This window comes from Balaenoptera musculus, chromosome 9, assembly GCF_009873245.2.
Source record: "Balaenoptera musculus isolate JJ_BM4_2016_0621 chromosome 9, mBalMus1.pri.v3, whole genome shotgun sequence".
Lineage (NCBI taxonomy): Eukaryota > Metazoa > Chordata > Mammalia > Artiodactyla > Balaenopteridae > Balaenoptera > Balaenoptera musculus.
Window position 1 is genome coordinate 84400561 of NC_045793.1, and position 23889 is coordinate 84424449.

Consider the following 23889-nt stretch of genomic DNA (forward strand, 5'->3'; position numbering starts at 1 on the left):
CATAGAAAGCACTTAAAACAATGTTTGGCACATACTGAAAGCTTGATAATTGTAAGCATCTATTTGGTCACACTGATCCTTCTGCCTAAAATGTTCTTTTTCCTTTTGACTATCTGGAAATAACTATTTATCCTTGAAAAATCAACTGATCATCACTGCTGCCAGGCAGTCTCCTTGATCCCTTACAACCACTCTCAATAGAGTTGATCACTAGTTTTCTAGTTCATCATACCACCTGCCAGTATTTTTGCTATACATTATCACACTGTACAAAAATAGGATTTCATGCCCTACCTTCCTATAATCTACTACTCTCCAATAGAACTTTCTGCAGTGACAGGAATGTTACATCTCCATATGTGGCTAGTGTGATTGAGGAACTAAACTTTCAATTTTACTTAATTTTATTTAACATGTCTGGCGGCTACTGTATGAGACAATGGAGCACTAGTTTGTTTTTTAGGGAGGAGGGACTTTTATAATTCATTCATTCTCTTCAGTGCATGAAATATGTTACTGAAAATGCCCAGTGAATGCTTATTAATTTGAACAGATCTAGGAATGAATTTCCAGGTGGAGAGCTCTGCCTCACAGCAATTGCAGTACTTAGAAAAGCAATATTGCTTAAGTCCCACTACAACTGGGATTTTGTTAACTGTGCTTTTGTCAATTTGCTTGGTGATAGATATTTCCTCATCCTCTGAAAAAAGGATATTGATCAGAATCTGGTTCCAGGAAGAAAACCTAAATGCCCCCAAGTTTATTTATAATTGCCTTTTAAATTTAATAATTACACTAATATTCTAATTTCAATTTTTGCCAGAGAACTGGGATTTCTTTACTGAACTTATTCCTGATCTATCCATAAAGACATTTTACTGTTTCTTTTTTCCTACAGCCTTTAATTGACTATTTTATTCACTTATTTAAGTTATTTAATTGTTTGCTACAGCAGGACAAACATGGCCATTTTTGAAGTAGAAATACAGCCATTACTGGCAATCAAATATTAAAAACAATAAATAATAGGTATAGTACTGCCTTTACTCCTTTCACTAAGAGTCCTTGTATGTGAAGGTTTTAATATCTTGGGAGGCATTTGTGTTGTTTTTTCCCCCTATGCTAAAGCCTCTCTGTGTATGGATGCAACACAAATCCTTAGCAATATGTCATTCAAATGATGCCTAATGAACACACAAGCACTTTTAAAAGCAATAAGAAAAAAAAAAAAAAAACCAGAAAGGAACCAGAACATATTATGCAAAAAAGTGATTAGCATGCACAAAGACCTTAACTTTCAATAGGTGTGTATTCCAAAACTAGTAGTAAAACTTTGAGTTCTGATTGAATGAGTGGAAGGGAAAGAAGAGTTCAGCTAAATTAAATGTCTAGGCATTTCAACTTTGAGAACTCAGTGGCACGTACACACATGGAACAGTGACAATGGATTTAACAGAGGGTAATTACCGCCATTAAAGAGGGTGCCTTTGTTACCGTTATAAATAGAAAATAGGCACTCCTATTTTCCAGTGTGTCTTAAGTGATAGGACAAGATGTGAATGTTATGCTAAATTACTTCATTTCCTCTGGACATCATGTTATAAACACTACAAAAAGTTTCAGAACTCTGTGTATATCTTTGTCCTCGGAATCTTGAAATCTTTCTCTTGAAAAGAAATAACCTTGCTAAGTAAAAAGCTAATTACTGACCCTTAAGAGACAACCTAGTATAATCCCCTTATTTAAAGATGTAAAAAAAAGAAGGGCCAGAGAGGATTAGCAAGTTGACCTGCATTAAATAGCCAGAGTTTAGGGCAAAACCCACTTTTCCATTATACTGCTTTTCCCTATACAAGGATTTTTGTAAAAATATTTTTAACAATTAGGATTATTTCTTTTACTTTCTTTCTTCTAAGCAATAATAGTTCATGAAACAGGTTTTTCTTCTGCAATCCTTTGAGGATGATTTAGCAATGTTTGAATTTGCATGTGTAATATTCCATTTATTTGCATCACAACATTGCCCACTGCTACTTAAATATATTTTTTTGTTTCATGCAGCCCAATGTTTGCAAATCAGTGATGCCAGTCATCACTAAATACCTGAAATGTGTTGGTTAAGAGTCTTAATGATCTGGCATGCAGGTGGAGTAAAAATAGACTCTGTACCTTGCTGCCATTATGCTAACTACAGAACAGAAATAAATGTCATTTATTCAAACCCTACATTAAATGGTGTAAACAGAGTAACTTAAGCAGCACTAAGCAATTGACATAACTTCTTAGAAGTACTTACGTCCTCAAGTATCAAGCATCACGGTTGTCAGGTACTACATAGCTCATATTTTGATTTCGATTAATGTAGATTATAGCAGTTTCAATCACATTCTTCAGTATTTGATTTTAAGATTAATACACTCTCTACCTGGCTTAAACTGTTTATTCAACAGATAATTGCTAAGCACTTTGCTTATGTGTGGCTTTCAGAGATCTGGTGTCCTATGGCTTTCAATTTAGCTTTCAATTTACTTACACAGTTTATATATTTCAATTTATTTTATACAGTTTGTACATCATCACACAGATTGCCATTCAAAGAGAGAAAGTATCCTAACCGAAAATATACATGAACTTTATTAGTCACTGGTCCTGTAAGTCTGGACAAGTTACTTAAGTTTCAGATTTTTCATCCACAAAGTGTTAGTGCTTTCATCATTAAATTACAATGACTATTACAGGAGGAAGCAAAACCATAAGAAACCCACATAAACACAAAGTATTGAAGAATGTAAGCTCCCAGTAAATATTAGGAATTTTTACTTTCCAATAATCACATTGAATGTAGGCTCATTAACACTTAGGTATTGAAGTCTATACATCCAATACCATTCAAAAATGTTTTTTTTCATTAAACTATTATTTATATGGCAGACATCTGACTGGACACTAGGAATATACTGAGGAATCAGCAGTAAATGAGACGGAAATAGTATTTGCCCTCTAGAGAAGAAAGGTTGGTGTTGAACAAGTAATTACAAAGCATGAGCTATTTCAAAAGAGCAGCATAGCTGGATATGGAGCTAAATCCTCCTCATGTGTAGAGAGAATTACTGAGAAAGGGAAGACTATCACTAATGAGGATGGGGTGGAACTAATAAATTTCCCTTCGGAAATGCTGAGTTTGTAATTCTGTGAGCTATCCACATGTATGAACAGTTGAAAATGTGCATTTGAAGTTCAAAGGGGATATTTGGTTAGAGACTTAAGTCTCAGTGTTACTGCCATACCCTTACACTAAGGCATATAATTTACACTAAGGAAGGGGATGGGATGGAAGAGATCAAGGGCTTAGATTGAGAAGAGAAGGGCACTAAGGAAAATGGAGACTTAGGTAACAATGTTGAAAAACTACAACATTTTCCGGTCATTTGAGAGGAATAGGAAACTTTGGAGAAAATGATGGAACAGTAAGAAGAAAACCAGGAGAATATGGAATCACGGAATTTGAGTGAAGTGCTCCAAAGGAAGATGATCTAAATTGAAAGGTCTTAAGAGGTCAAGAAGGTAGTATATTTAAAAGAATCTAATGGATTTAATAATGTAGAGATTATGGGAGAGGTTTCAGAAAAGTTGTGAATGCAGAATCCAATGAAGTGTGTTCAGAAATGAGTAGACATGAGAACAGAGTTTAAAGAACTATCGCTGAGGAGTATGAGAGAGAGAGAATCTGTAGTTGAAGGGGAATACAGCTAAAGGGGGGTCATTCTTGTTTCTTTTGGTTTAATGTTTGATAAACTAATTTCATGAATATATAACTTTTAAAGAGGGTAAAGTTGAAGAAACAAAAGGGGGAAATAATAAAGGCATTTACTTACTCTCTCTGAATATTACCATATTCTATTTTAGAGCATCTAAAGCAATCACTAGACCAACATAAAAGGATGCTGAAAGTTAACAACACTTTAATTACACATTTTGGGTGTTGTGACCATCTTTGACATAGCACCCTATGAAGTGAATCCTATGATTTCAACTAAAGAACACTGATTTCTCAAGATGTTCTATAATAAAAGTTCTGTAATCAAATAAGTTTGGGATACATATGTACTATAACAACTTATTGGAAATTTACCAACAGTGTTTGGAAGCAAAGGCTCTGAAAATCCTGTAGTTAAAACTTGGTATTCTGAACCTGGCAGTTATGCAAATTATTAGGCTATAATATCCTTTCCTTCCATTGATATATCAATATTTTTTTCTACAACCTTTTGAAGTATGATTCTAGGGTTCAGAATGAGTTCCACAAGTTTCTAGGATCATGTGAGGTCTCTAATATTGATGAAGAAAGTCTGAGTAACTTGCTGAGGAAACATATTTCACTTTCTATGCAACATAATTCTAGAACTATCCAACATTAAGAGAATGAGCTATTCTAGAACCACCATAATTCCCAAGCTTTTCCAAATACATGATAGGGAAATAAAATTTCTTTAGGATGCCACTCATACCCACTGTGAATTATTTGAAACTTATGGAAAATTATTATACATCCCTTAAAACTTCTCTAGAACATGAGGTCTGAGCTAATTAGTATATTCATTTTACTGATTCATCCATTCAACAATATTTCAGGGACAGGGACATGTACTAGTGTTAGGGTCTGTTCTTGGTTTTAAGGATATAGAAATGAACAAAACAATAAAATCTCTGCCTTCATATGCTTACAGTCTAATATAAAAGATATAAAGAACTGTGTACTATATAGGTAGCAATAAGTGCTATGGAGAAAAATCAAGGAGGTTAAGGGGCTAGAAAGTGATGAAAGAATGAAAGAAAGGGTGGTAGGGAAGGCATTCTTGAGGAGGTGGTATTTGGGAAGATTTCAGTGAAGTAGGAAGTGAGCCACAGGAAACACATGAAGAGATCAGCCATTCTCAAAAGCTCTGAAATGGGGGCTTGGTGAGTTCAAGGAATAGTAAGGAGTCCAGTGTGTCTTGAGGAAAGAGGGACAAATGTGCAGGGGTAGGAGGGAGGCAGGAAATAAAATTAGAAAGGAAGACATGGCTAAAAATGTAGAGCCTTGTGAGCCACAGTAAGGAATTTGGAATTTTATTCTGAGTTTGATGGGAAATTACTGGTTGTTTTTGTTTTTTTTTTTTAATCTGGAAGTAAGATAATAGGTAGGAGTTTGACGTTCAATCAGTTTGGCTGTTATATAGAAGACTGTTCATAATAGCTGTTAATTTTGGTGTGATGTATTTCAAAAATTCAAATTTCATTGGTGGGCCCAATCCCTTAAACAATATCAATTTGGACTCTTTAATTAGCATCAACCCTTTGATAACTGTAGAAGAACTTCAAGAATTGAATTGCAGTATGTCTAATACGATATTATTTATGGTTAAAAAAATATGTTGCCAGGGATTCTCAACTCAGGCTGCACATTTGAGACACATGGGAGATTTTTAAAACTACCTTTGCAGACCGTGACACCTGGAGATTCAGACTCATTTTGTTTGGGTTGGGGTCCTGGTATCGATATTTTTTAAAAAGTACCCCATATGTTCACAATGTGCAGCCTGGTTTGAAAATCACCACCATCGACTTTACCTCTGCATGCAGTACACTAAAATATAAAAGGTCTTGAAAGACAAAACCAAACTGATAGGATGGCTTGCCCTTGAGGAAGCTAATAATAAATGATGATCAAAGAGGACTTTATGACATTTAAATGCTCAAGGTGAGACTATATTCTTGATACCTCTACAAATAAAGTATATGTAAATTTAAAATGGTAACTATTTAAAAGAATGAAAGAGTATATAATAGTTTGTTTTGTAAAGCTTACAAGGCATGTGATTTTTTTCCCTTTAGGGACAATACTGTTTGAGCAGCTGTTGCACTGCATCATTTGTCCTAAATGGCACTTTAGTATGGAAGGAGGCAAATAGGATGATGCCAGCAAAGTGATCGGATCATATTTCACTAATTTGCACTTTTCTATCACATCAAACGGATCGGGAAGAAGGATTTTAAAGTTCACCTTTTGTTGATGCAATAAAATAGGATCAAAGCCCTTGATTTGGGCCAGTTAAAGTTTGTGGCCTAGTGGTCATCTGATCAGTTTGGTTTGGCAATAAAATCCAATTGTGAAGAAAGATGAAATAAGGTTTTTATTCTCAACAGAGCCTTTCTTTAACAATAAGAGATATACCCTTAGTTCTTCATGCAAAGAGCAAATTTTTAGTAAAATGGTGACAGAAGCCTGTCATAGATTTCAAATAATAATAAATTGAATTATACCAGAAAGTCATCAGGTTCTTATTGGACATACTTCACTAGTACCCACCTGATTTTGCAGAAAATACATTTGGGTTTGACTCTTCAATGCTTATTGTCTTCACTGATTTGGCAAACTTACCTCCAAGTTTTAGATTCGTCATTTGTAAGATGGAGAAAATATTGTGTCTGTGTGACTACTGTTGTCAGGATTATGTAAAATATTACAAGTGCTAAATGTCATGTGAGTTGTTATAATAATATGCACTCAAAAGAGTTAGAGCAAGAAAGAGCATGAGATTTGGAGTCTGACAACCAAGATTTGAGCCCAGATTTCTTCATTTGCTTGGCCTAGCATCATGGTCAATAACTGAATTATTCTGAAATCCACATTCTTAATCAAAAATTTTTTTGTCGTAAACCATTTTTTGATTATTAGTTTAAGTAAACTGTGGACTACATTATTTACTCAAACTTTTATTTCCTTCTGCCCTTGTCACTTCCAAATATCCCATCAGGAGTAACACAATGCTTGTTTTTACTTTTCTCCTTTTCCTCTTTTTACTTTACTTCCTTCCCATCTCTTTTCCTAATGAAGTCTCAACTCTGCCCTATCGATTTGCCCCAAAGGCACTCAAGTGACAACACCTATAAGGATGTTCAAAAACTGGGTGTATCAAAATGTTTACCATTGCTGGGCTTCCCTGGTGGCACAGTGGTTGAGAATCCACCTGCCAATGCAGGTGCAGGGGACACAGCTTTGAGCCCTGGTCCGGGAAGATCCCACATGTCACAGAGCAACTAAGACCGTGCACCACAACTTCTGAGCCCGTGTGCTGCAACTACTGAAGCCCGCTCACCTAGAGCCTGTGCTCCGCAACAGAAGAAGCCACCGCAATGAGAAGCCCGCGCACCTCAACGAAGAGTAGCCCCCGCTCTCCGCAACTAGAGAAAGCCCGCTCGCAGCAACGAAGACTCAACGCAGCCAAAAATAAAATTAATTAATTAATTTACAAAAAAAGTTTACCATTGCTAATTTTTATGATTACAAAGAGGTACGTGATGGCAAATAATACTGTATATCAATACATTTTTTAAAACTATAATTTTAGAGTACTGAGTTTTAATTTCCTTTTTTACTCTAATTCTTACTTGGTATTTTTGTTTCCTGGAAAATATACGGCCATGATCAATAATGTGTCTGACTAGATCAGGTTCATTACACTTTGACACTAGCATTTTGGTCATCTAGAAGCTCAGTGGACTCACATTAAAATATTGTTATCCCTCTTTACATCACATTTAGAAGTCAGTGATATATACCCAAATATCCTAATTTCTCCATGTAATAGTTCACAGTTTTTGCAATGAAAAACTTTTCTGGACATGAGCCAATCATTATAAGGAACTTGAGTTCTAATGTATTAACCTGAAAATATAGTGACTAGATGCTCAATGAAATTATCACTGAATGAAATAAGACTCACCAAATTGAAATGCTCTATTGGAAAAAGAAGAATATGTGATCCCAAATAACAACGTATTTTTATCCTTCTCACAAAAACAATGCTATAGGAAGACCAAAGACAACTTTATGTGATAACAAATACCCTGGAAGATGGCAGCATGACGCCTGAATTGGCTGAGGTAATAAAACGACTGTGGAGAGATCCAGGAATTCAGGCCTGCTTTGAAAGGGCATCTGAATATCAGCTCAATGACTCAGCAGCTTAGTAAGTGAATGCATTTTGACAGGAACTGTAGTTGAAACATTTACATTTAAGAATTGTAACTCTGTATGCTCTACATTTGTAATCACAAATGATGAAAGTAAATGGCTTTACATATTATCATACTAAAAAGCAAGTGAAGAGAAAGAAAAAAAGATCAAGATGATGTAAATAAGATGTAAAAAACATAACCACAGGAGCATTTTAAATAACTAATTTTGAAACTATATATCTGAGAAGATATATATGTTGTAAATATTTTCTCCCAATTAAAAAGATTTAATCCTTACACACTAAGTTCAACATGAACACAGACTGGTAACATGCACACTGAGGTCTTGGGCTATTCACTTCATCTCTATTCAAGTTACTAAAATCATCTTCTAAAATAACCTTATTAATGATACATGCTTTGGCTCCACTGGTTTGATGGGCATGATATAGCATTTTAGAAGAAAGTTATGTATTGATTTGAAAAACATTTGTATATTGTGGGATTCTTTTTGAGTCTCAAGCAAGATTATATAACTTTCACAACTAATATCAACCAGTTAGCAATGTTTAGCCATAAGGAAATTAGGATGTTGTAACAATGTTTATAATTTCATTATCAAAATGATTTTAAATTTCCATTTTAGTAAGTGGTCCTTGACCTGTCCCAAGGTTACATGCTTATAAGCATGTGTGCACATGCATGTAAATATAATGTAAATACTTATTCTATGTTTCTGTCCATGCATATGAATGTGTAAAAGGGTACAAATAACAGTTCTTCTGAGGCTCCCCACAGAACATACTAGCAGTACTTTAAAAAACAGTTAAGTAAAAGTTAAACAAATGAAAGATTATTTGAGGACAGAACAGTAAAATTTGCATGATGCTTCAGATTTTTAAGCATAACGAGTAGGAGGATTATGGAGAGAAAACCAACCATATAAATTCTAGGAAAACATAACAACAGTCTTCTGTGATTGCTCATTCGTTTTCATTTTAAATTCCAAAATCCAATGGACATATTGCCCTTGGAGGAAAGTCCTACTCTTATCTCTCTGATGACCTAGAGAATGGATATCATCCTGTGATTACATCAACAATGTTTTAATACTACTCTATAGTATAAAACATTGCTTTTTGATATGAATCATTGATAAAGGCAGTCACAATCAGAAACTGAATTATGGAATATTCTCATAAAATGTTGCTTAGCAATGTTCTGGGGAGAGAAGAAGAGAAGGATAGTTCAGTACTTGTAATTCATACATTTAGTTTCAGATAAACATTACTGGGTAAACATTTTCCCTTAAAATAATGTAACTTGTATTTGCAATTATATTATCATTACATTTACCAAATTCTTTGCTCTTTGATAACAAAAAATTTTACATATGGTATACCCAAAATGGGCAAATAGAATGACATTTTATTATTTTTCCTAGACTTTCTAATCTTTAATTTTAGCTTTTTTCTTTGTTTTGACACATAAAAAATATTTTTCACTGGGACTATCACATTTCAGATTCATATTAAAAGCATTTGTCTGTTCTTCAAGTTTAACAAATCTACACAATATCTATTTGCATCCATTTTTGTGAACATCGCCAGTAATGTAATGATTTTTAACCACCCACATCGATTTGCAAAGAGCCGTAGAATAACTACAGGAAAAAGAAAGTTTTCATTTAAAATCTTAAAATTTAAATGTTAACTTTCTTTTCCCTTAGGGATTCTTAAAGGGGAGATTAAGTAAAAGCTTGCTAAGAAAAATAGTTGAGTGGCCATTGCTTTCTTCCAAAAATTAACAGCCGATTTTTTTCTTTCAAATACTTAATTACATTCACGTTTTAAAACTAAATACACTCTCAGATTGATAACACATCCATTTTATTTCATATGCATTATATAGGGAAGGGGTCTTTCTTTTCCTTCTCCTCTATTCCTCTCTACCTCCCCTCCCTCTTTTCCTTCCTTTCCTTCCTTCTGTCTATTTATTCATCCACCCGTCCATCCATCCATCCATCCATTTTTTTTGCGAAAGTGAGATATTTGCTATTCTCTCAAACCTAGCAACCCTTTAAGTTGAGGCCAGCAAAGAGGTGAGTCCTAATCAGAGAATGTTGTTTGTTGGCAACATAACATCTCTCCCCTAATCAGTACTAGCAAACTGAAAGAAAAGGGTCATGACAGTGGGAAAAATTTTAATCTTCATGGTTTGCTGACTGGGCTGTCCAGTGTGTGACTTAAATTCCATGTTTTAAGATTCAACATGGACTTTACTAGGAGAATGCTATTTTTATACGACTAGAAAAAGAATCAGGTATTTTTTAAGTGATTTGAGCTATATGTATTCAGGGCCTCTGATTTAAGTTTTAGACCACAGGCTTGAGCACCCAAATTCTATATTTGTTTATTAAAATGAACGTCTTAAATGCAAATTTGTCACTCTGCTACTGCTTCTGCTTTGCTTGAGATCATTTATGCATGCAAATAAAAGTACATTAAAATGTGTCTTTACCAAAGCATTCATTTAGCTATCATTAAAATGAATTTAATCTCTATCATGGAAGGTATGTTTTTGTTTGGTTCGGTTTGGTTTGGTTTTTGCTCCTGCATGAACCAGCTGAGCAGTAATACACTACCACATATGCAGCCTGAGTTAACAGGAAATTCACCAAGGACCTGGCTTCAAAAATCGAAAATAGATAAACTAGAACATTTTTCCAATACTTTCTTCTGATATTTCTATCTTGATTTGTCTTTTTTAATAAAATTAAACTTTATTAGAATAAAACATGGTGATAAATTTTCACATTATACATATATGTGTTTCTGAAGTGTGATTGTCTATTGGTCCTTGGCCAAAATCCCTTTGAGGCACTTGGCAATTCTTAGTTTATTTCAGCTTAAAATCAGAAAGATCCTCCAAGAATAAATTATCTATATTGCTGTTGAATTTATTAAAAAATAAAATAGCATTGGCTTTCAAGGCATTGTGATAGGCGCTAACGCATAAAGCTCTTCAGCTTAGTCCCTGAAAACTTCAACTGCCGAGTAATAACTAATATTCAGTTAGATTATACCTCTCAAATTCTGTCTACATGGATGCATGCCCATTATGATCTTTCTATTTAGGTTATATGTATAAACTTGGTTCAATATAATGGACAATTTTGTCATAAAAACCTTACCAGGCTATTGCTATTTCTATTTAACAATTTTATAGAAATAGCCATATTGCTAAGCTCCTAAAGCCTTAGTATCAAAAGTGATACTAAGTATAATAAGTGATTTTCAACTGTTTTTAAAGCAGTAAAACAGTTTGTTTTAGTCCAAGGACATGATCTGGTTTGAAGGATGAAACTAAGAACAGTTTGCTTCCTCTAATCTAACAGACTCTTCTAGAGCACACAGCTTAATCAGATTCACTGCTGCCTCTCACCACCTGTGAGCGATCCTGTGCGCAGAAGGAGGACAGTATTTCTCCTGGTAACAGTAGGGTTTTTAAATATGGCCTCCGGTGAAGAGTGAAGGACACACTGAGGCACTGATGGAAGCGAAGAGGAGGTTGGAGAGGATACAGTGTGGAAATTCAGCTTTCTATCCCCAGGAGTGTGATTCGGGAATGGGTCAGCAATTTCATGAACTAGTTCCAGCATGAACCAGCAAGAAAGTCAAAAGTTTCTTCTGTTACTGAGCTAACTGGATATAGTCATGGTTCTTAATGAAAACTATTCCGACTCTTAAACTAAACAATCCAGGAGAAACAACACAACCACCATCAAATTATGATATTAAAACCATTCACTCTCTTAAAATTTGAAGTGCCTACTTACAAACAACAGCCCTTTGAGACTAGTCTAGTGACCATCATTACAAGGTAGCATTTTTGGGGATGATCTAAGTCCTATAAGGAGAGCTTTCTTCTCAAATGTCTATTCAGACGCCAGTGAATCCATCACCTCATCCTTATAAAATACAAGCTAAGGCAGCATTCATCCAGTTGCCTTTAAAAAAAGGTCCCACAGGTCAGCTGTGTGTCACACTCAGTGCTCTGCGACATCCCAGCCACCATGTTCTTGTAATTCTGAGGAGCAGAGTTTGAAAAGCACCAGTCTGGAGTTTAATAATTTTAATGGACTCTAAACTAAAAATTCATTTGTACTCAATACTGATATCTTCTAGTACAAAGTTAAAATTATATATGCTATTTTGTTTGTTTTTCTTATTAGCTACCTGAACGATTTGGACAGAATAGCAGCTCCTGGCTACGTCCCAAATGAGCAAGATGTTCTACATTCTCGAGTGAAAACAACTAGAATCACTGAAACTCAATTCTCCTTTAAAGACTTGCATTTCAGGTATGATCCAATGTCTTTTTGAACTCTCAACAGAAATATGCATCAGACACAATATTTCTTCATGGAGAAGAGCTCTAACCCATGGTCAAGTGCAGTGAGTCCTTGGGCATGCTCACTAGGCCTCAGGTACTTTCAGTACCGCTGTCTTTCATTGCCCTCCTGTAGCTCTACATGCCAACCCTCATCCTAAGTCTCATCCTTTCCCTCCAGTAAAAATGCCTCTGTCTTGAGCAGGGGGGAGCTAGATTTTATTTTCCTCATAGTTGAAATGATATCCTACTTTGAAAAAAAAAAAAAAAAAAGAAAATATATTTAAATAACATTTAACCATCAGGTGCCAGGGATCGTATTTCCTGTGCCTTCCTACTCTCCCATTTGCTTGAAATATTCTTAATTTGTTTTCTTAATTTAAAAAAATACAAATAATTGAGAATTATTTGAATGTGACGCTATTTACTGGAATAACAAGGCCTATTTTATAAGCATGGTTTGGGTATAAAAGTGAGTCCATTATTTTCATTGCTGTTGCGTTATCAAGACACTCCTAGAAATTCTATTGTAAAATTACTCATTTACTATACCGAGAAATAGAAATCCATACCAGAGTGTTAGAAAATGACCCTTGACACTTAAGTACTTCTCCCTATGATTGCAGATGAGATGGAGTATTCAACATTAAAACCATGTTCTAGATATATCCCTTGGTAATGAAAAAACGTCAGTAAAAACATAGTTCAGTCATTCATGTATGCGATAATGGGAATATTTTTTAAAAGTATAAAAAATGAAAAAAAAAAGGTGACGAATTATTTGTATCCATTTATGAGGAATATTTGTTTCAGTGGGATCAAAGTTTAATATTTTTTAAGTATTAAAACTACTGACACATAATATCTCATTAGAATAGTTATTATTTGGATGGCCAGGATGTTTTCAAGTTAATATGGAAGAAAGCCCTTCAAAATTTACCCCTCATTTTCAGGCCCACAAATAGTTAATTTTCTGAAAGATGAACCAAAGATCAAACCAGGATAAAGGAACTGCAAAGACTGGGATGGACATCTCTCTTGGCAAATGTAAGCTGTTTGTCTTCGGGCTTGTCATCACTGTGGTACAGTTCCTCTTTAGCAACTACTTTCTCCAGACTCCTGATCTTTGGTCCAGTTTTCAGAGTTTTCCTTTGAGAACCCAAGTCCAATTCCTCCTCTCGGCCCCTCCTAAGCCTGTCCAAGCATTTGTGACACACTCACTTTTCTCTCTTACTCTCCTTTCTCCTCCCCAAATTCCTCACTGAAACACAGACTAGAAGCTGAGTGTAGGCCTTGGGGCTAATCCTACCAAGGTCCCAATCCCAGGTTCTCCATTAATTAGCAGCAGTTTTTGAGGAATAAAGCTACCTTTTCTTTACTTGCCTCATGAGGTTGTTGTGAAGATTATTTGAAATGAAGTACCAGCACAGAGTTATAACTTGGTGTTTGCTTACCTTTCATAAGCTAATGGAATTTTCTGGATCCTAGACTGTCTGGATCGTAAGAAGCCACTTTTAACACTTAATGCCACACATTGAACACCTAGAAGCTCCCAGTCCTGATCATTCTCTACAACATCAACCAATTTAGTATCTTGTCAGAAATAGTCACTAGCATGAATTATCTTTTTAATATATCTGTTCCTTGAACATTCCAAGACTTAGAGTCTTCACACTTACTGTTCTCCTTGCCTAAAATGCTCTGACCCTGAATCTCTGCAAGGACTGGCCTCTTCTTATCGTTAAGTTTCCAAATCAAAGGCTGTCTCCTCATGGAGCCTTGACCATCCTATCTACTAACCATCCCTTAATATCCCTGTCACTACTATACCCTGCAGAGTGTGGGTAAGCACATAAGAACAAGCTCTCAGGAGTGGGGGGAGGGAGGGCAGCCTGATTTTTGGCCCTTGATGAGTCCCCGGGTGTAAACACCCTGACAATAGCCAATTTCAACCTACCAACATGATGTCACTAAATGCAGAGTTGGGAAGAAATATGAACAAACAGTTCTTTCTAGCTGTGCCAGTGTGAGCCAGTACCATTATACAATTGATAATATCACACTATTTTTCTCTTTTTAAACATACCAATATGTGAAATTGCCTTGTTTCTTTATCAGTTTGTTCTTTTTGCTTCTGTTTCTGCATCACATGCTCTGAGCTCCAGAAGGCCAGGGGCCATATTTGCTTACAACTCTATTTCCTGTGATTATCACACTGACTAACCCAGAGCAGGCACACAGTCAATCCCGGCTGGAGGAATAAATGTACTATGCCAGGCAACTATGAACACTACCTTCACACCCTTACTGTTACACGATGAATGGGCATTGCTATCCTTATGTAGGATAAACGGTCAAGAAATGGAGGCTAAAACAAAGTAAAAGGTTTCCCCAAGATCATACACAGAAGTGCTAGAAATGTGATTAAAATGCATATCTTCCTAACTTCAAATATCACACTTCTTACACTGCTTATCACTGATGGGCTATAAGGTAAATTGGGCTGGAAACCATTCTTTTTCTGTACAGTAAGTGTTTCCTCCAGTGTTGTTGGTCATTCACAATTCCCTTCAGAGAGAAGAGGGAAGGGGGAATAAAATGACAGTCTCTTGGGGAGGTATCTTTCAGTGGTCAGGGCTCTGTGGTACTTCACCAGTCTGTGCTTCTTAAACGAGGGTAGATGCGACAATTGCCAATGAACACACAAAACCTCAGAAAATCATGTTCATTTCCGGAAACATCAAGTTCACTCAGTACCAAGTAATATCATATTCATACATTTTTTAAAATCATTTTTTGAATATTATACAGCATTTGCATTAGGATGCTAGACTTTCATCAGTGCATCATCATTTTCCTGTCCTTTTGTAATTCTTTGGTTAATTTTGTAAAGCATTTTAAGTTGTATAAGTGATCTATTCTACTTTCATATATCACCAGCCCTTATGAAGGAATGAGAAAGGTCTTGCTAATTCTCTATTACAGTATTGATGCTAAAATGTAAGATGCTTGTGAATTGGATTGCAAAGCTCAGTTAAGACTTATTTTGACATAACATTTTCTATACTACGCTACTATTACCTCTTTCGCACCTACTAAAACAGGTTTTGAGCTCTTTTGCTTTCTCTCTGGCTTAAGAGGGTTGTTATTAAAGGCACTGTCTATGAGGAAGAGAATGCGGAGAATTTCTCTAAAAACAAATATTTAAACAATAAAATTTTGAAAATACTTAAATTCTACTATAAAACGTAAAAAACACAGCTATGCATACTTTTAAGGAATTATTTTAATCATTTAAATACATTTTTAAGTTTAGTCACAGCAATTGAGATATATTAATCCCTTAATAAATTCTCACAGCTAAATCACATTTTTTCAAGTGCTAAATAGGATTATCCTAAAGCACATAGGCTTTTGCAGTGTAAAATTTCGTAGTATTTCAAAATAGGAATTGTAAAAATAAGGTACCTTCCAACTTCGTTTCAGTAAGTGCCCAGGTACTCACATTAGCATTGATTTGTATTCACATAGCATAAATCACCCTAAGACTATTTAAAACTAAAGACTTAATTTACATATTAAATTCAAGAACTGTAGAATTTTAAACAGGAACATCAAAATGAAAAAGTTCTCTCTGTCGAAGTATTGTATCATCCTCATGTATCACCTAATTTAATGCAAATTTCCTTAGAGCGCTTATCAAACCAGAACTCCAACTGTCAAACTGGTATAATTAATTCTCTTTACAGAAGTTACTAAGTAAACAGAAAATGCAATGCAAATGTGAGCCCTTTTATTGCTATAAAATAATTCCGCAGGGCAAAGAACTTACATATTTACAAGGATTTATCAGTTGTAGAGAAGTCCTTTCTTCCTAATTGCTTTATGATTAAAAAATAGAAATGAAAGGACATAAAACTATACGGAAGCTAGGGAAAAGAGGTCAGCAACCATTGCAACATAGAGCTTTAGATTTTGTACCTGTGACATAACAGTTTGCAACAGTGTTTAGTGGATCTATGATATGAAATAAATTATAATTGTTTTGAATTTAAAGTTGAATCATGTGCACTATGTTCATTTCTGTGGGAGTATGAGACAGCTTAGGAGTGAGTCTGGTTGTCTACCCAGCAGTTATATCCCAACTTAGCTTTGTTATTCTCTATTAGATCTCACAGAGCAGTAACTCATGTATAACTACACCTTTGTTTCAGGTATGTTCATGGTTAATGTCACCAAAATTATAAGCTATATAAGATGATGTCTAATTTATTCTCATGATAGAATTTACTTTAATGACCTTAAAAATTATATTATTCAATAATCAGAGAATTTTCTAGTGGGCATTTTAAGTTACACACACACATTTAGTAGGAAATACATGATGGTATTAACAATTATGGGAGTCTAGAGACCCAGGTTCCCTTATGGTTGTAAATCCTTTTGATTCCGTTTTTAATAACAAGCAATTAAGGGATTTAGAATGACCTCTGTGCATATACTTTTTATCTGCAAGCATCTGCCCTAATCTATTTTCAGAACTGGGTACCAGGGAAAGACTTGGTTAAGCCGTTTTGCAGTGGCTGTGTAGTGGTGACACAGATCTGTTGACATAGATAGCCACCTTAGGATTTTATACCTAGACTTGTTGTGCTGATCAATTTATAATGTATATAAATGTCAAATCACTGTGCTGTACACCTGAACTAATATAATTTTGTATGTCAACTATACTTCAATTAAAAAATTTTGAAGTTATACCATTTCTGATATAGTCCAATACGTTGAATAAATCCCATTCAACAGAATAGTTTAAAATAAATTTCTACTCAGATTAGATCCTATTTTTCTGTGGTCAAATGTATAAATGATGCCAGAAATTGTTATTTTTCCAAGAAAGTCACATGCTTATAGGATGAGCAAAGACATCTCACAAATAAATTAGCTGCAGTAACATTATTAATTTTTAGCTATCCTAGACTATTCAATGAGTTTGCAAACACTATAAAGGGCATATTATTCCATAATAGTCTATTCTGATATGAAATGTAAATAACCTTGTATGGCCAAATATTTAGCCAACTGTTTAACATAAACTAATAAAACTCAATAACTTTCCCAACTGTTTAAAATGGACTATAAAACTCAACTGTTTAGTCAACTGTTTAATATAAAGCCATAAAACTCTGATGGCTTGCAATATATTAATATCATGGGCAGTTTAACAAATAATTGATGTTCAGTTGTCACTTAAAAGCCTAGCCTGTGAATTTTTAGTTACATCATACATTTCAGGCATTTAAACCCATTTTCTTTACTATTTAAGAATCCTTACTTAAATATCAGACTTAAGGAAACATGTATTACATACATACATACATAAATAAGTAAATAAATAAATAAAACCTTTCCAAAATGAGAATTCCAAGTTCCATTTAAAGTCTCTAAAGCTCTAGCTATCTTAACTATTCAGGGAATTAAGGTTATTCAAGCTATACCACATATCCATTCACCTCATTAATTATCCCAGTAGATTTGACCAATCCAGATATTCAGTCAGCAAGTATACAGGTTTTCCTCTGATTTCTATTACTGTTTTTCTGAGAATAGTTATGATGGAGTGTATATTTACATTTCTTCTGTGCTCCACTTTGGGAATCTCCAAATTTTTTCAGTGGTTATAATGCCTTACACCTCTAACATAAGCCCCAAATTAAAATTTAGATGAAGAGCTAAACATGAAAAGAGAAGTGTAAAAAACAAATTACAACAGCAGCAAGACAAAATGTAACCTTTCTTAGAGCTAACGTAATATCCAGGAGAATCAATATAAAAGCAAAACTCCAGCCACTGGTCTGATTTGCTATATGAGCATTTCAGTTCAATAATAGCAGATAGCATTAGAGAAACGGTCAATGCTCCCTGGACCTATGTCCTAACGTCAATCTGCACAGAAAAAAAAAAAACAACTATTTATCAAGTGAGTCATAAAATGAGAGGATTATTAGCATGCAATCTAAGATAGACTTTCAGAAGCCATTTTACCAACATGAATAAAACCCAAAGACTGAGTAATCTTTGTCCTCCTTTCCTTGGGAGAGAGCTAAGCATATTTAAACATGTTTATTAGAGGCTATAAGATGTGCTGAGAGAACAGTGGGCTAAGGGTCATATTACATAACTTATACCCCTTACCAACTGTGTATATTTGACTGAAGAGGAAAATAGCTATCTCTTACACATAGGTGTTAATATCAACAGCAGGCCACAGAGAAGCTGAATTATCAAACTCAGGAGATAGCCAGATGGTCCATTTAAAGAATGCAACAAAACCATTGCGAAGGGGAAAGTTTTAAAGTTTTGCCCAGTCACCTGTTCGATAACACAAAGAGTTACTGTCTGACCTGGGGAAAGAAGACTCCCCAACAAAGATAATTCCAATCTACTTGGTGAGCGTTTGCGAGCTAACAGTAAACACTATGTAGTACTAGTTAGACACCTCTAGTCTAAGTAAGTAGACTTAACGAGCTTCACAACAAAGCTTAACAACGTTCACAGTGTAACTATCATACACAAAGAACCTATCACGGCGCCTGGTACCCAGCAGCCTCAAATATCAGTTGAATTAATAAACCTCGGGCAAGCTGCTTAAAGGGCTCATAAAAAAATAGGAATAATAACTGTACCTATCTTATAAGTTTATGGTGAAGTTTAAATAAGTGTTGGTTAAAAGTTTAAAAGTCTGAATGCATATTTATTATCCTTGCTTCCATAAGAATGCTTACTGAATTTTAAAAATTAAATTTGTTAAAAAAAAAAAAAATTAAATTTGTTGGCTAATTTTTACATAATATAACCTAAAGTCAATACCGTCCTCTTCCTCCACTATTATCACAAGTCTGAAACTGCAGAGGATTTGGTAATTAGCAGCACTTATAATAGTCTTTATTGTCACTGAATTTAAATTTCCAAACCACATAGCGATTGAATTCCTAAATGTTGTCTTCAATATTGTGAGCAACTTCTCTTTCAATCTACTATTAAATGAAGTGATTTTGCATTGGTACATATATATATTTGAGGAATTTTAGTTCTATATATTTGTTCTCCACTTGGTTATGTGAAAGGTAAAGTACTAGCACTACAATGTGTTGTACTTTTGATTATCTTCAGTAAGTCAGCTGGTTGACATTTAATACCCCAACATAGTTATTACCTTTGAAATCTCTGTACAGCTAGGTTGCTCCCTGGTACTTAATATCTTAGGATTAAGCTATTATGAAAGCCCCATAATTTTTCCTTTGCCTCTGGTCTCTTCCTCATCAAATCTGTCTTCTGAACTCAGATCAAAGTGACTTACCATAACAATAGGCAAACAAAAACAAACAAATGTTAATTCCCTACCCCCAAATCTCCTATAGATCCCCATTGACTACAATATAAAAACTAACCTTCTCATGTAATGTAAAAGACACAGTAAATCTATTTCTGGCCTAACACCTCAGGCTTACTCCTGCCTGCTCAAAACTTTTGCTCTTGCTGCCTCAATTCTTTTTACACAACTATCATCTTCTGCAGTTTCTGATCACTCCATTTCAAATTATAACCCACCCTCTACACTTCCTATCAGATACTGACATCCTAAGTGTATTCACACACCCACACACAAACACACATGCACATAAACACCACCATCATCCACTTACAAGGTTCTCAAGACTGAATCATCTCTGGCACCTGAAATATAATAAATGCTCAATAAATAAATATCTGCTGAATAAATGAATAAGTATCAGGCCGTATACCTCAATGTTTTTACCTTAATCTTCACATTTCTAAGAATATAATTATTTGCCCCAAGCATGCCATGTTCTCTCATTCCTTGATGACTGGTACATGCACTTTATGCAAAAATCCTCCCTTCATTCCATTAACATGGATTCTATTCATTTATTTGCAAGTATTTATTGTATGTCTATTATGTGTCAGGCACAGTGCCTGGTACTGAGAATATAGCCATCACTAATATAGATAAGGTCCCTGCCCTCATGAGGCCACTATTCTATTAGGGAGATGATAGCTATTAAACATGTGAAAAAATAAACCACTTATTTATTGATTGTGACAGCTACTACAAAAGAAATAAAGAGAGTGATACAATAGAAAGTAAATGGGCAATGGAAAGAGTTAAGAATTTACATGGACACTCAAGGTGGTTACTTGTGAAGGAGATATTGACATTAAGACCTGAAAGTTGAGAAAGATGCAGCCTTATGGAAGGAAGAAAGGAACTGTGTCACGTGGAAAGGAGATGGACTACACAAAAGTCCTGAGATAGCAAAAAGTTAGATTTATATTAAAGGAACTGTTACATGGTCCCTCAGGCTGATTTAAATCTTCCTCTGGGCGCACATTTTACCTTATATATTAGAAAATTACATAATATTATGATAATGTATTTTTCTCTTTACAAGACAGCAAGCTCTTTGAAGATAGTGACCAGTCCTTTTTCTTTTTTAAGTGGGAAAGGCAATTTTAGTAACAATTCAAAATTCAGAAGCCATAACGGAGAAAAGAACATTTAGAAATAAAATTATATAAAAATAAAAGTATACGGAAAAAACCACCATACGCAATAGCAAGTGACAACACACAGGGAATACATAGATAAATTGTGAAAACATGGACAAAAAGTTAATTCCCTTATTTTATGTTAGGAAAAGTCCAAGAACCTTACAGAAAGGAGTTCAAATGATGTTGTAAGCTTTTAACACTTATGAGACAAATGCTGTATTTACTCAATCATTAAAGCAACCTCACAATATAGGTACTGTTATTATCATTTATTCATCAGGAACCTAAGGTGCAGAGGGGTTAAGTAACTTGCCCAAGGTTACCCAGCTTATGGGGGACACAGTGACCATGTCCTTTTATCCTTGTGTCAGTAGGCCTAGCACAGTGTCTAGTACATAGAACACAAATGATAATTGAATGAATGAATGGGGGTAAGAGGAGCTAAGAGAACAGGGAAGAATCGTAGTATCAGAACTATGGTAGCTTCCAATCTTCTTGTGGGATCTGGATATTTAAGAATATGCATAGATTTTGATCAAAATCCCTAAGACCAATAGATGTCTTACTAAAACTCTAAACTGCTGTAAATTTTCCAGTTGCTCAAAGTCAGTATGTGAATTATTTTGCTCCAGCCTGCATGAATACCAAAAAAATAAATAAATGTTCTCTTTTTCTCTAGTCCTTGAGCTGCAAATTGGCCAAACAAGTCTTACTTTATAATCAGTAAAAACTGAAAGACTACATTTTAAACAGATGGGAGCATTCGTTTATAAGTCCAAATGTTCATCTTAATGTAAATTTTGGAGGATATTTGTATGATTCTTTATTCTGTTATTTTTGTTTTTTTAAAGAATATTTGATGTAGGTGGACAGAGATCTGAGAGAAAGAAATGGATTCACTACTTGAAGGAGTTACATGGATTATATTTTGTGCTGCACTCAGTGCCTATGACATGGTCTTGGTGGAAGGTGAAGAAGTGGTAAGTGTAAAAGGAAAACACAGTCAAGGTAAAAAATAAGCAGTTGTGCTTTCCAATATGAATACCCCATTTCCCAACTCAGTTAAGACCTTCCAAAGACAGATGTTATTTCTAGATACTTGTTCATAATGCCCACCATTAATATCTTGCAAATAACAATCCTACACATTTTCATCTTTTATACCTAACAGAACAGAACAGAATGCATGAAAGCCTTCACCTTTTCAACAGTATCTGTAATCACAAGTACTTTGCAACCACCTCCAGTGTCCTGTTTCTCAATAAAAAAGATCTCTTTCAAGAAAAAGTAACCGGGCTTCCCTGGTGGTGCAGTGGTTGAGAATCTGCCTGCCAAAGCAGGGGACACGGGTTCGAGCCCTGGTCTGGGAAGATCCCACATGCCGCGGAGTAACTGGGCCCGTGAGCCACAATTGCTGAGCCTGCGCGTCTAGAGCCTGTGCTCCGCAACAAGAGAGGCCACGATAGTGAGAGGCCCGCGCACCACGATGAAGAGTGGCCCCCGCTTGCCACAACTAGAGAAAGCCCTTGCACAGAAACGAAGACCCAACACAGCCAAAAATAAATAAATTTAAAAAATATATACATTCTATCATGAAGACTGTGATGTGGAGTCTATTAAAAAAAAAAAAAAAAGGAAAGAAAAAGTAACCAAAGTGCCTCTTAGTATCTGCTTTCCGGAGTACAGTGGTAAGATACTTTTCTTTTAATTCCATAGTAGTAAAATTTTGTATAGAGATACATTTTTTCTATCTGGATCTTGATGTGTAATATTTAGGAGGTTGAGGCTTATTATACTTTTTTGAGTCATGTATATGATCCAACCTGGGAAGAATCTTACAAATAAAGAGGAAACCCTCTCTACACTGCCTGCATTAAAGCAAAGCTTTAATGAATAAAGGGGAGGTGGTTAGATAGACCAGGGTTGCTACTCTATGTAATGTATAATGACATTGCAAACTATATTATCTTAAACATTATAATAGGAGTGTAAATTGTATTCCAAATTGGCATTTTTTTATATATTTCCTAATGAAACCTTGGAATGTTGCACTAGACCTCAGTGGCTCTTCAAAGTCAGAATTAAGTTTCCGGAGGAATAGCTTGAATGAATGAGAAGAGTGACATCTATTTTCCCAATTTTCCTAGCTCCTAGAGTTTTAGTACTGACCCTCTTAGCCAATGACTATAAATGTCAGTTTCTCTAAAAGGGTTGTGTTTCTTTTGGAGACTTTTTTTTTTTCTTTTTGGTAAATAGTTATATGCCCTGTTGTTAATGAAATTGTGTAAGATGGAAATAGTTATGATTTAAACACAAATATAAACCCAATGTCACCACTTAAGATATGTGGGTAGCCCAGATATGCCAGGGGTGTTGAATTGTGTCAAAGTAGCTGTTTGTGCTCATCTATAATGAGTACTTATATTTTTCTTATTTGCAAACATTAATTATGCTTACATATTTATCATATGATTGAATATAATCATGCTTCTGTACTGAATGTTACCAATTAAATATAGAATCATAATTCAGGGCTGTATGTTTTCTTTTAAGTAAGCATCTTTATTTCTCAGAGCAATTTTTAGTTTATGAAAAAAATAAACAGAAAAAACAGTTTCTACATACTCCCTCTCTGGCCAGCTCCCACAATTTCCCCTATTATAAACATCCGGAAGTGGTGTGGTACATTTGCTACAATTGATGAACAGATATTGTTGTATTATTAACTGAAGTCCGTATTTTAGGTTAGGGTTAACTCTTTGTGTTGCACAGTTCAATGGTTTATGCCAAAGTCATGTCAATGTACCCACCATTACAGCGTTATACAAAATAGTTTCACTGCCCTAAAAATGCCTGTGCTCCACATCTTCCCTGCCCTCAACCCTTGAAACCATTCATCTTTTTACTATTTCTGTAGTTTTG

The 23889-nt window shown here is 34.9% G+C and overlaps 1 protein-coding gene across 1 annotated transcript in view; it reads left to right on the top strand.

Moving 5' to 3' along the window:
- Positions 1-23889, top strand: part of LOC118900558 (guanine nucleotide-binding protein G(t) subunit alpha-3-like) — a 47457-nt gene that overhangs the window by 22849 nt on the left and 719 nt on the right. Inside the window, 6 exon segments of the mRNA XM_036862955.1 lie at positions 7855-8012; positions 12236-12364; positions 21819-21865; positions 21868-21947; positions 22144-22274; positions 22633-22655. Of these exon segments, the coding sequence (XP_036718850.1) occupies positions 7855-8012; positions 12236-12364; positions 21819-21865; positions 21868-21947; positions 22144-22274; positions 22633-22655 (568 nt within the window).